The 13,492-nt window shown below is 43.4% G+C and overlaps 1 protein-coding gene across 6 annotated transcripts in view; it reads right to left on the bottom strand.

The window, feature by feature from the left end:
- CADM1 (cell adhesion molecule 1) overlaps positions 1–13,492 on the bottom strand; it is a 287,449-nt gene that overhangs the window by 61,557 nt on the left and 212,400 nt on the right. For all 6 annotated transcript variants that reach the window (XM_077919463.1, XM_077919466.1, XM_077919461.1 and 3 more), the window contains exons 2-5: positions 9,021–9,167; positions 7,166–7,318; positions 2,469–2,606; positions 604–759 (exon numbers count right to left, since the gene is read on the bottom strand). In XM_077919463.1, the coding sequence (XP_077775589.1) occupies positions 604–759; positions 2,469–2,606; positions 7,166–7,318; positions 9,021–9,167 (594 nt within the window). The remainder of the gene's footprint in view (positions 1–603; positions 760–2,468; positions 2,607–7,165; positions 7,319–9,020; positions 9,168–13,492) is intronic.

Raw genomic sequence — 13,492 nt, 5'->3', positions numbered from 1 at the left:
ATATTCCTGCATATTGCAGTCCCTCCATACTTTCTCTTCCTCACTTTATCTCCATGTATTTTATACTGCTGAATTTATTCTAATCCTGCTAACGTTTTAACCTATTTGCTGTAATTTTTCATATACTCTACATGCATTTTCCAATTCTCCTGATATACTCTGTCTTCTTGTTCTCTTATTCTGATGGTTAGACCCACTGACTCTACCGGCACTCCAATCTGTTCTAGGATTTCATGTCTTTGTAGACGGCATTGATACATGTGTTTGTTTGCTTTTTGGAATAATAATAATAATAATAATAATAATAATAATAAACCTTGGCACACTTCCATGTTAATATTTAAATGCTTAGTTCACATGTCTTGAGGCAGCTCTGTACTGATAGCACAAGAACAGATGATGAGAAATAGTTTGTCTTCAAAAAGAGCAGGGAAAGAATGCCTTAAACCCAAATTCAATACTTTAAACCTCTCATTTAATCAAATCAGATAAACAGCTTTTGCATGCTACAACAAACCATAATTGTCTAATCAATCGCTTTGGTAAAGCCACGTCCATGTGTGGGGCAAGGGGGGGGGGAAGGGTTGTGACTCTGGTACTCACACATTACATCTAGGTAGTACTTGGTCTGCAAGTCTTTGACGGCAGGATGGTCTACCTGACAGACAACAGCAACCCCATCATCCTCTCGCTTGACCTTCAACGAAAGGCGACTGGTTACTGTAAACATGTCTGACCACTGCTCCTCTTCCGTTTTACCTGCATAATGGACATGAAAGGGGAGGAAAAAGAGCAGGTAAATGGCAAATGACTAGACCCATGCCATATCTACCCAAGACCATCCTCCATCGCTGCATTTGTGTTGTCGTTTTCAACTGAAGTCACTTCTGCAATCTGTACTCATCTAGTAGTGACTTGCCTTGTTTAGCTTATCTATTCCAGAGCTTCTCTCCACTTCTGCAATTCTTAAATAGTTCAACTATGCATATGCTGACCTATTCATAACCCTCCAACAGGCATATTCTTGCAATCTTATTCTCTGTTTTTATTTGCACATTCCTATAATCTGTGGGTGTTTGTAGGGTGACAACACCTGCCTTTCATTGTTACTTTCCTACCTACATTGGATTAATTTGTGGCACACTGATGACCTGCACAAAATAAAGGGAAACAACTCCTTTTTTAGTTGACAAGCAGCTTCTCTGCCTGGTGGTCAGGAGGAAATTCTTAGTTGGCAAAGGTGGCCAGGTGAGTGGCTGTTTACCTGCCATATACAGCAGGGGTGGGGAACCTATGATCCCACAGATGGCGAACTCCCATCATCCCAGATCATTGGCCATGCTGGCTGGGGCTGATAGGCGTTGGATTCCAGAAACATCTGAAAGGCCAGAGGTTTCCCACATCTGGTATATACAGGGATACAGAGGGAAAAGAGGAGAGCTGGTATCAAAGTTAGGCAAACAGTTTTGCAATGGAGTAGGGCTGGCAAGGCCCTTTTTCAAGTCAATCACAAGGAAAGGAAGCCTGCGAGTTCTTATTCTCTTATTGGCTTCCAGATTTAAAGGGGGGGGGGCTATCTCCTGCTCATGATATTAAACACAAAATCTACAGCGCTCGGCAGCGAGGATTAGGAATTCCAGGATGCCTTCCAAACACTTAAGTCAATGGAGCCAGAAATCCTCCACCCTCTTCCTCCAATGCCACTGCCAAAAGCCATCATCAATAATTAAGAGGGAAAGTGACTCCATGGATTTACATAATTAAAAGTAGTAATTAAAATATTTAAACAGTGGTACTGTTGAAGACCCAGCAAAATACAGCAGCAACGGGCTGAAACAGAAGCAAAAGCAGCCTGTGCGGGGCATCCTGCCAAAGGGAAGCCAATTTCAACAGGCAGGGTAATTTCAACAGGTAAGGGAGAGCAGGGAAACGCCTGGGATTAAAGCAGAAAGGCTTCCCAAAAATTTGAGACGCCTGGCTTACTTGTCAAGGAGGGGTCTATCACAAAACCACAACTCGTGCTCCAGATCAACTGACAAAGCTACTCCACATTATAAAAAGACCACACCATTCACTGCTCAGCACCCTTCTGAACTGATTTTGCCTGGCTGGAATGTGTCCTTTGCTATGACAATGCCTCTTGCTTGCCTGGAGGATGGTGTATGTGTGTTAGCGGAGGGGGTACATAGGAATCTCTGGCTTTTGCGTGGTTTGAATGTGACCTACTGGGGGTAAGAGGCACACCTGTTGCTCTGCCCACTTGCTGTCTCTGGTCCCACCCACCTCTGGCATGCAGCCCGCAGAAGGTTGCCCAAATTGAAATGCAGCTCTCAGGCTGAAAAAGATTCCCTTCTGCTGTTTTGAGTTATTCTCTCACATCATCAGGAGGGTATCCTGCTTATCAGCAAAACCATCTCTAAAAAACCACAACCACACCATTAAGTTGATTGAGGGAGAAGGGGGTCTACCAAATAGCTCCTTGTTGCCTTTAAACCATCTGATCACTGTGGGTGGTCTGCTGGCCAACGATGTGCAATTCAGCTCAATTTCTTCTCCTTCCACTGTGGTCTCCTTCTGGGCTTCGATCCTCAAGTTACGTGGTGGGACTAGAATGAAACAGCATACAGATATATATAAAGACCTCAGCATGTTGTTGTCTTTCATGACACCTCCAAGAAACTGAACATGTGGGATAGCTGCTGGACAGATTAGAGGTGGATCAGCTGCCTCATAGAAGGTCCTCTTCAACTTACAATTTTGATTAAGGGAACACTTTGTAAATGCATCACCATCTGCAATAATTCTAACAGATCAAACATATTATAAATGCATCTTTAAAGTAGCACCCTGCTTTCACCCTCCATTTGAATGTAAATTCCACATTTCCTATTCCAAAAATAATTAGCAAAAAATAGAGTAAAAACAAACAAAGGGAGATTCAGGATTTTCAGACCGAGAGGGAAAGAAGAGGGTCGTTTTCCAAAGAAAATAAATGAAATGCAACCCAACACGAATAATAGATTCTTGCATCAGAGAGCATTATTACAGAGAGAGCATCTTTCCTTCCTTTCAGGCATGTGTTCAGCACAGCTAAGTCATTTTTTTATTTTATTTTATTTTATTGTGAAATCCAAAGCCAGAGGGTTGAATTGATCAATGAAATATAATCCGATAGAGTCTGGAGCAGAAGAGAATCTGAAGCATAACCAGGGCCTGCCCAAGACATTTTGGCACCTGAGGCGAACCACAAAAATTGATACCCCCACCCCCGCCAGGGAAGAAGAGGTGAGTAAAGATCGAAACCAGGAAGAAGGGGGGGGGGATAAGATGCTGGGAGTAGACCAGCAGCATCTCCTATTCATTGAGAGACCCTCGTAGAGGTGGTATGAGGGGAGTGCTGAGGAGGTGGCAGATCTGGCCTCCAAGAAGCACACCACAGTCATTGGTGCCACTGCGGCAGTGGAAGCAGCAGGGAGCAAAACATTCATTGGAGGCTGGATCTGCTGCCCCTGAGGATCCTGCCACATGAGGCAGTGTCCTACCCTTGCCTCATGGGCAGACTGGCCCTGAGCATAACTACAGTATCACAAAGTCCACCAAAATGTGTAGATCTTTCCGTTATCCTCTTCCCCACCTCCTTGCTAACAGGGTGGGTGGGTGAGAATGGATGGGATAGGCGTTTCCCCCCCTTCTATTTTATAATCAGTAAAGAGAATGTTAACACAGTTGCCTGCTGGTACTGTGTTTATTAAATCAAGCATTAAAATAAAGATTTAAATGGATATTGTTTATAAATGAGTAGACCCATTTTCTTCATTGTTTTTGCTGTTATTGTACTAATGAAGCAGTTGCGCGATTCAGGTGTGAATAATATGTTCTGTTCTCTCCCCACCCACCAAAGCGCAGGTAAGGAAGTGTGCACAAAATGAATTGTGCAGATAATAAATTAGTTGTTTCTGGTCCATAAACAAGTGAATGGCATGGCATCTTCAAAAAATCAAAGGGAGGAGGAAGCACAAGGGTCAACAAGGCATGAAAGTCCCCTGTGGAATAGCAGGTGATGTCTGGTCTTCCCCTTGCCCCCCACTTGCAAATAAGTTCCTACCCCCAAGAATGTAGGTGAAACTCAAAGCCATGTGATGCATGCTGGACAGGTCAGCCCAAGTGTGTATGTGTGTGTGCACTGCACATATACACACTGCCATGTTGCTCCTTCCTCCGCCTGAGTCTTTCTGTCAATCAGGGGAAAGGAGTAACACAAAAACATCCCCGGAAGAATCTCAGAAGAAATGAATGTGTGTGTGTGTGTGTGTGTGTGTGTACAAGAGCGCGCACACTTGCTATCATAGTTTGGGAAACATGAGAATAAAAAGCTCTCTTAATGCAGCGGTGTTAGGAAACAACTCTCAAGAGTGAAGGTAGCCGAACTTGAAATTCATATTAAAGGCTAATTTTAAATACCTTTTCAACACATATTAACATACTACAAACTGGAACTCATTAAATTGCGAGGGTGGAGGGTGGAGAGGGATGAGTAAGAGCGGAGAACCTATATACCTAATCAGCAAGTGTGATCTCACTTGGTGATTGCTTGTTGCAATTCAGGTTCGTTACTGGAATGTTAGGAGACAGCATTAATCTGGAGCTACGGCTGTTATGGTATTAGCAACTATTATCAGTGGATATGATAATCCCATAGTTATGCCTGTTCTGTAATCTTCTGAACTATGAGAAATGGAATGACACACACACACACACACACACACACACACACACACGACAAACTTAAGGACTGGTGTCTGACAGACACCATATGCCACGAAGAAGAGAGGAGGGGGAGGGTGTTTCTCGAGTATAATTTGCAGTAGGGGTTGAAGCAACAATTTGGCTGCATTTGGGTTCAAATCCCCCACTTTATCACTTGAATATCTTCAGAAGCCTGGACAGGAAAATCCTCTCCTGCGTCATATGCTGGAGAGTTGCTGCTCCATGAATTATACAGAGTAGGAATGAAGGAGTCATGGGGTTTGATTCTATCTATCCATCCATCCAAACAAATGTACATCTGTACGGAGCTCCTTATAACATTTCAGTGGCAAACCTGTTACCATCCCAGCCCCAACTGGGCAATAGGGAGCACAACAAAATAGGATGGGGGTTTAGGGTACCAGGCATACCAAGGAGCACCCAAAGGGGTTGCCATCCACACCAGAGTTTGGCATCCTCACGTAAGATGGGTATGTGCTAAAGCACCCTCCAGAATCTGGATGAGGCTAGACTACAGCTCCCATCAACCCTTACTACTGGCCATGCTGGCCGAAGCTTATGGGAACTGCAGTTCAACAGCACCTGCAGGAAACCAGATTGGTGTAGCCTAGGTATTTCTGCCCTTCGGAACCATCTCTATTGTCTTTTAGGCACTTGCTTAAGACTTTCTTGAAAGAGGAAAGTGGTATTGTTATACTACTTAGTATCAGTTCTGGATTTGAAAATGATTTTACATTTGCAATGGCTGGTTTTTAGAGATTGTTTCATATGGAATTTGGATTTTTTAAAAAATATTTTTATATATACACTTGTTTTAAGGCTATTTTTATTGTATTGTAAATTGCTTCAAGACGCCTTATAGGAAACAATTCATAAATGAAACTAATAATAACTATACAGTTGTACCTTGGATTCTGAATGCCCTGGAACTTGGACGTTTTGGCTCCCAAACGCCGCAAACCCAGAAGTGATTGTTCTGGTTTGCAAATGTTCTTTTGGAACCCGAACGTTCAACAGGGCTTCAGCGGCTTCTTATTGGCTGCAGGAGCTTCCTGCAGCCAATCAGAAGCCACAATTTGATTTTTGAACGTTTTGGAAATCAAACAGACTTCCGGAACGGATTCCGTTGGACTTCCAAGGTATGACTGTAATTAGTAATAATATGGATTTACAGTGCAATCCGATGCACATTTACTCAGAAGTATGTAGCCTATGTTCAGTGATATTCCTTTCCAAGCAAGGTGACTGCAACCTCAGTTTTCCTTCCTGTTAATTCCAGCAAGAATATGAAATACAACCTTTAGTGAAAAACAGCTTTGAGTAAACACATTTTACATCTAATAATTTTAACACTTCGGCAGAAGATGGAAGTGTGCAATGCTATATATATGGGGACAATATGATTACATACCCAGCTGGAAAAAAACAGAACTAAGAACAATATAAATATTGCCCATTATTTTACACTGAGAATATGGTCCAGCATTTGTGGGCTACAATTAAGCACACAGAGATCCTTAGAAGCATCATCACCCTGCCAAGAGGTGTAACTTCCTGCACATGCATATAATGCTTGATTTTTTCACCTTGTAGCACAGACTGTAACACAGAAGCTGTTACATTACCCATCATGCCCTTTATTAGATAGTCTCAGAACTCTAAAAATAAACAGAGAGGTTTGGAATAAAGCAATGAGTGCAGCCAAGAGTGTTTTGTCAAGGGACTAAATACTCACACCCTAATTGGCAAATATTTCTAACTTCTGTAATGGGTTTTGATAGAAGCTTGGATTCATGGGTGCAAATGTAAGGGTTTGGGGGAGCACAGAAGAATATGAGCTAAAGTAATTGCCTGGAAAACCACAAATGACACTCCAGACAGCTGTTGCCAGGGGAACAGTTATTTGCAACAGCTTCCTCCAGAATTTATGGGTTTGCCCACCTCCAGCCATTCTCCTCCATATGTCTGGAGAATGCCTTATGTACATGCATGTAAGGCAATACAAGTGTGTGGTAGATGAAGGCAACTTGGAACACATGATGAAGTAGTACATTTTGGGAGCGTGAAGCCAAGAATTCTTAATGTGTGTCTGCATGCTGACTTTCCCAGGTACAATTCTGTGGATTAGGGTCCTAAGGTTTTAACAAACAAATCTTCTGGGTTTTTCTCCTTCTGACACTATCTTCATCCTTCCCAAGACATGAAAAGGTGTACCGCTGTCTACAGAACATTGCATGAGAAACAACCCCAGTAAGGAGGATTTATTTCAGTGCCTGTGTTGAAGGCGAGATGGCTATAAAGCAGGTTTTAAAAATGTCCAAGAATCTGCTTTTTCCTCCCACCACCTTGCCACTCCCAAGTGAACTAAAGATGGAGTCTGGGGCTGACTGGTCCTTACCAAGCACTGTAATCGTCATAAAGTATTCCTGTGGGGGGTCCGTGTAGAGTTGGCAGAAGTATCTTCCTTCATCCGAAATGGAGACATTCGTCAGTGACACTCTGAGCTCACTGCTAGAGAAATTCACTAACTGAAACCTGCTGTCCTTCAAAGCTGTGGAACAAAGATACAATTAGAAACAGCAATGTTATGAGACATACAGTGCTTCCCTCCCAGAGAAAACAGTGAAAACCAGAAGCCTGGAGAGGTGGCAGCAGCGTTGACATGCAGTAGCAATACCACCCTCTTTTTCACATCCTGTTATTTTGGCTCATTATGTTACAATCTGGAAATAAACAATACTAGTACTCATCAATCAATACAAATAATCTAAACAAAAGCCCCATATCAAGTACTGATAATTACTCTCCCCCTTCCTGTCTACTTGCTCAAAGCTGCAGAAAGCCTTTAACAAATGAGCTGCTACAACATACAGAGCCCCATTTCCCAGGCATTCCCAACCTGATGCCCTCCAGATATCTTTGACTGCAAGGTCCATCAGCCCCAACCAGCATTACCAATGACAAATTGGGTGGGGAGCAATATCTGGAGGGTTCCAGGCTGGCAAAGGATAGATGGACGGAAAGCCCATGAACAGAGATTTCACAAATTAAACTTGAGAAGCTTTATGACATGTGGGGAGAATGTTTAAGCAAACAATTTCCAGCAGAACTTTGGTTTTGCCAATTCATCGGAAACATTTAATCAAGCAACACAAAGCTGGAGAGATGCATTGCAGGCTCTTCCGAGGTCCAGAAGTTTACAAAGTTAGATAAAATATATTAATCAAATAAATTGTTGGAAGTTTTCTGATGTTTTTAATACAACACCAAGTAATTTCTGGGACCAGAAGAACATGCATCAGTTCAAACACAGGCACATTCCTACTTCTACTAACCCCTAACAAATCTACTACCTACATCTCCCCCACCTATCCCAACATATCAAAAGAATAAAGAGAGGTGGTGGGAGAAGAGCACCAATCGTTTCTTAGCTCTTCATTCCAAGGGCTAGGTAATATACCTCACCAGCTCCTCCATGATGCCATGTTTCACTATCAGCCCTTTTGTTAGTCTCCAGACAAATTACGAAAATTTCTCCAGATTTCCCCTCCTTGCTTAGGGCACATGGCTGTTTGCAGAAGGATATCTCTGTCCCATTATTCCTGGCCTCACCTAATGCATGATTTCCAATTTTGAAAAAAAATGTGTCCCTGCAAAAAGAAGCATATTGTTCCTAACTATAAATGCCATTTTAAAAAGGATGGGAGACAGGGCAGTCCCAGGAGAAAGATGGCTTGTGTCTACTAACCTTGGGCTATAAACGACCCCGTATATCTTAGTTATATTTTCCTAGAAAGTAGGCAAAGATTCCAAGAGCACTCAATTTGAATTATAACAGCGTCTCTTATTGATAAGGTTTTAAACACATGTTCAAGACCATCCTAACATCATTCTTCAGCTGGATTAAGGAAGAATTGGCTTGAACATTCCAACCACCGAGCCAAACACATCTCCTTATCCAATGGTAAGCACATCCTGCTTTGCCCTATTCGATTTGTTTGTGTCAACTAAATATTTTGGCACTTAATTGCAATTCAGAGTGAATTACTGTGGTCAATTCCTCTTGCACTGCAAGATGGTCTGACTCTTAAAAAGGTCTATAGCTAGTCTTTCCATTAAAGCAAGTGATTATGATTGCCTGCCTTTGCCTACTTACTGAAGAATTGACTAAACCTTTAAAATGTCTGACATTAAATTAAAAGGAGCCCTCAGCAACCTCTTTATCAAGATTTGCCAAACAACACAGAACTCACGTCTGAAGTCTCTGAAATAAATCGTCTGTCTATTGGGATTCAAGAGCTGAATCACGGAGTCATCACTGTTTCTGACTTTGCAGCTGATGGTGGCAACTTCCCCCTCTACGACGGTCACATCTTCTGTAACCAAATTCTGTCCATCACCTTAAGATGTTAAAGAAAAAGAAAAAGACAGAACAGGTCAACTCACATTCAGTCAATATGGAAGCCAAATACCCTCTCACCCCCCGCAAATGCAGCAAATTAGTTGTGAATTGGACACATGAAGACCTGTGGTTAAGTGAAGACATGGTGCACAGTACCCCTGACTAACACTGATTTGTCAGTTGCATTCACACACACACACACACACACTTTTGCTGGATGGGGTGAACAGCAACTTGCCTCAGGGAAATATGTGGCAGGAATGCTTGCCTCTCATGTCCAGGGCCATCTTACCCATAGGCGCTAGGGGTGCAGGGCACCTGGGCGCCGGGCTCTCAGGGGTGCCAGGCCGAGAGTCGAGTCCGAGGAAAAGCCTGCCTGTTGGTCAGAGGGCTCTGCTGCTGCTGGTGGCTCTGCACTTCAAGTTTGGGGGTGAGTTTGGGGGTGACCGAACCAGTGAGACGCTGAGGCGGCCAACTGGCTTCGCCCTCCTGCGTGCCTGGACTGGGCTACTGGGGGGGTGGTGGCGCCGGGCGAATCTTTGCACCCCGGCGCAGCATATGGTTAAGACAGCCCTGTCTGGCACCACCTCTCCCTGCAGCCAGTCCCTCTGCAATGGTCTTAGACTAACAACATGCTAAGGAAGTAGTGGAACTGTGCAATACTTTATCATATTGGTATTTTAAGGCTGCCAGTAAATCAAAACTCATTCAAAACTTAGTATTGCATTATACCAAACAACTTAAACACACTAAGGACACATTCTCATAGTGTCTTACTCTAAGGATTATCACCTTCAACATTTTGGATATTAAAAACTTCTCCCAGCTAAATGGTTACAGCCATTTTATCCATTGGAAGTTAGAAATCTTAAAACAGCAAGAAGCACCCTTTCATAAGAGAGTGCTGATTAAAGATTCATATTCTAATTCACTATTGATTTTAGATAAAATTTTAATTTATACACTACTTAACCACACAAAAATGGAGTTCAAAATAGCTCACACAACACAAATTCAGTTCATTATTTGGTACTTTCCTTTCAGCAGATGCATACATTACACACCTGATAAGTACCTTGTGTGCAACAACAGCATCCTAAGGCAGCTGTTTAAAGAGGATGGAGGCAATTGGGACCCCTCCTGTTGCACATGCCAGGGGCTCTGATGACACACTAGTCACCTGTGACAGAGCAACACTTGTTGTTTGAGCAGAAAAGCAGCTCAGTAAATCAAAGCTGAACATGTTAAAACTGGAGGTGTGCATGTATGGGCCTTTCTAATAAAAACCATATTCTCAAGGACAGAACTATTAAATGCATTGGACACCACAGATATCGCCGGGAAAGCTTCATTAGAAGGATGAGTGGAAAGACAGACACAGATACCATAATTATTTTGCTAAAAATAGGAGATGCTGCTTCTGGAGACAGGCTAAATCTGGAAGCACCTGAAAGGTAATCCCATCTGGCTGTGAAAACATAACCCCTGGGAGAGACCTTGGAGGGGTGGGTGTGAGACGAGCAGATCTCTTCTTGAGACTTAAAAACAAAACAAAAAAGCCCAACAAGACATGCATATGAGCAGGGGTGCCAAGGGGGCACAGGTAAGCACACACCATTTGAATGGCAATGCCCACCAACTTTGGGGGGCCCGGCCCCCTCAAATATTTTACTGGGGTTGAGGGGACCTTGGCTCCTATGCATATGAGAACACATATCCTCTCACACACAAAAATATCTCAAGCACCACAGACTGAAAAATCTAAAACAAACTGATTAACGAAGTTGCAGCAAAACACAAATCAAGGCTAAGGAAGGGGCAGAAGAGTAGAGAGCTCATTTCCAGGGTGCCACAGCTTTTAACTGTGTGTCTCAGTGATGGGCTAAAAGGCAGAAGGTTGCACCTCACAAAGCATTTTTGGTTGGTCTCTTTTAGTTACCGCAGCCTTCATTGTCTGTGCCTCATTTCCTTTACTATGGAACATAGACCTTTATGTAAATGTGCTTTTACACTGGGTACATTCCTTTATTTATTTATTTTTCATTCCAGCAGTTTATCGAGGACCCAATTATGCACTTCTAGACCTAGCAGAAACTGCACTGACTATTAAGTACCCTGTTTACGGCTCCCTTCTTTCCTGAAAGCTCTGCACATTTTGCTGCAGAAGCCCAACTCTGTGTTCACGGCAGGAATCTGTCAAGTCAAAAAACTCAACAGCCACCACCTGCCTGTTTGCGATGGGCCTTGTGTAGTCACTGAGTAAGATTTTCAAATAAAAAGGGGTCAGGTATGCATTGAAAACTGCATGGGGGAAGTTGATCGTTTTTCTCCCTCTCATAACACAAGCACTTGTGGTCATCCAATGAAGCTGATTGTTGGAAGATGCAGGGTAAATAAAAGGAAGTACTCATCAAGCAGCACATAGTTAAAACTATGGAATTCACTCCCCATAGGAGACAGTGGAACTCACTCCCCATAGGAGACAGTGACGGCCACCAACTTGGATGGCTTTACAAGAGGATCAGACAAATTCATGGAGAAAACGGCTATAATGGCTACTAGTTTCGATGACAACAATGCAGCAAAATCCAAGATTACAAAGAATTTCCTAGAGCGGACATATTTAATTTTTTTCAATGTTCATCCCAAGCAATAGCTAAGGACATCAGAAGAGACCTACAGTCCTTGACAGCTTCATTTCCCCGTTATAACACTGGAGGCAGTTGGGGGGCGATGCGTAACCCCAGTGGAAAAATTTGGACACCCCCAAAGTTGTTGAGCTTTTTAAGGAAAACCCAAAAGCTTTATTAAGACAACTTGGGAAGGTGTTATGGTGCGCTTACTATCAAGAAGGAGTGGGTGGGATCAGTAAGGCATGGGAGCTTCCTGCTCTTAGAGGCCAAGTGCAATAGATACATTCGACATGACAGCTTAATTTTCCAAGGCACTTCCCTGTTTCAGCCTCCCTCCCTGTACACAGCTGAGGAATCACCACCACCGATGTAGCAATTGCACTGAGCACAACGACTGGCGTGTAGTTGGTACCAGGCTACCCAGTACATCAAAGCCAAGCAAATTCTCAAATCAAAGGAACCAAGATTAAATTTATACTTTGCTGGCAGCAGGCAGGCACCGAGGAAGTACGTGCAAAATATTTGAGGGAAAACTTATCACAAGACATTGCCTAAAACAGAGTAAAAAAGGTAGCTCCATCTGATTGCACTTGTTTTCAGAGCCCAACTTCTACTTACTCTATTTAAATCAGCAGGTGATGCTTTGATAGTCCAAAAGCAGAGAACAAAATAAATTCTTCCATTCAGTTACCCAGTGAGCTAGGTAATATTTTACTGTCAGAAGCTCTGAATTCCCCCCTCCTACACCTTTTAATGAACTGAAGCCAGTGTGTCAGCAGCAATATCTAGGTTAGAGTATTAAACAATGCAGAAATGGGGGGTGGGGCGGGGGAAGAGAAGCACAGCTCTGCATTCTACATTCTGCATACTGCCGCTTCTGCTTCTCTCGCTCCAGTGTAGCTTTTGAGCCAGCTCAAAGACACCAAGTGCAATCGTCTTTCACTTGCTCATGGCATGGGGAAAAAAAAGTACAAACAACTAGGAGTTAAGGAGGAAAAAGGTAAGCAGAGTGATGACTATATTGGGGCAGGTGAGAGATGGAAAGTAGATAAAGGGTCCCCCAAACAAAGTAAGGCAACACTTGGCTGAAAACACCATCTATCTATGCATCCATTCCTGTGCCTATATAAAGGAGGAAACTATGCCTCCACTAATTTCTTCTCACAGGTGCCCTCTAATTCCCTCCTTCCATGAAGCAAATGGCAGCTTTGCTCTTTAAAAAGTTATTTTAAATCAGGAACACAATGCAGAGGAAAAGGTTAAAAAGCCTACTCTCCAACTGCCATAGCCCTAATCCTATTCCCCACACACCCAGGCGCGGAACCTCTGTGATTACGGGCTCTCGCCCTTTGTCTAGCTTTGTTTTAGGATTACACAGGAAAGCATTTGAGTCCTTGTTGGTGTTTGCCTTGCACAGGGGTCAGCAAACTAAGGTCTGCGGGAGGGATCAGGCCCAACTGCCTTCAGGATCTGGCCCGCGGACTGTCCATGGATCGGCGTGGGGATTCTGTTTGTTTGGGTTGCGCCATTTTTTTCTGTGCCATTTCCACCCCCTCTCCCTTACACACACCGCAGCTGCACCTCCTCCCTCCCTCCTCCTGGCTTCTCCCCGCCCTGCCTATAGAAGGAAGGGGGCTGGGCTGAGCTGGCTGAGCGCCATTTTAAGCAGCCGCTCTCCGGAGCCAGCCCT

The sequence above is a fragment of the Podarcis muralis genome, chromosome 15 (genome assembly GCF_964188315.1).
Source record: "Podarcis muralis chromosome 15, rPodMur119.hap1.1, whole genome shotgun sequence".
Lineage (NCBI taxonomy): Eukaryota > Metazoa > Chordata > Lepidosauria > Squamata > Lacertidae > Podarcis > Podarcis muralis.
This window is presented reverse-complemented; position numbering and strand designations above follow the sequence as displayed.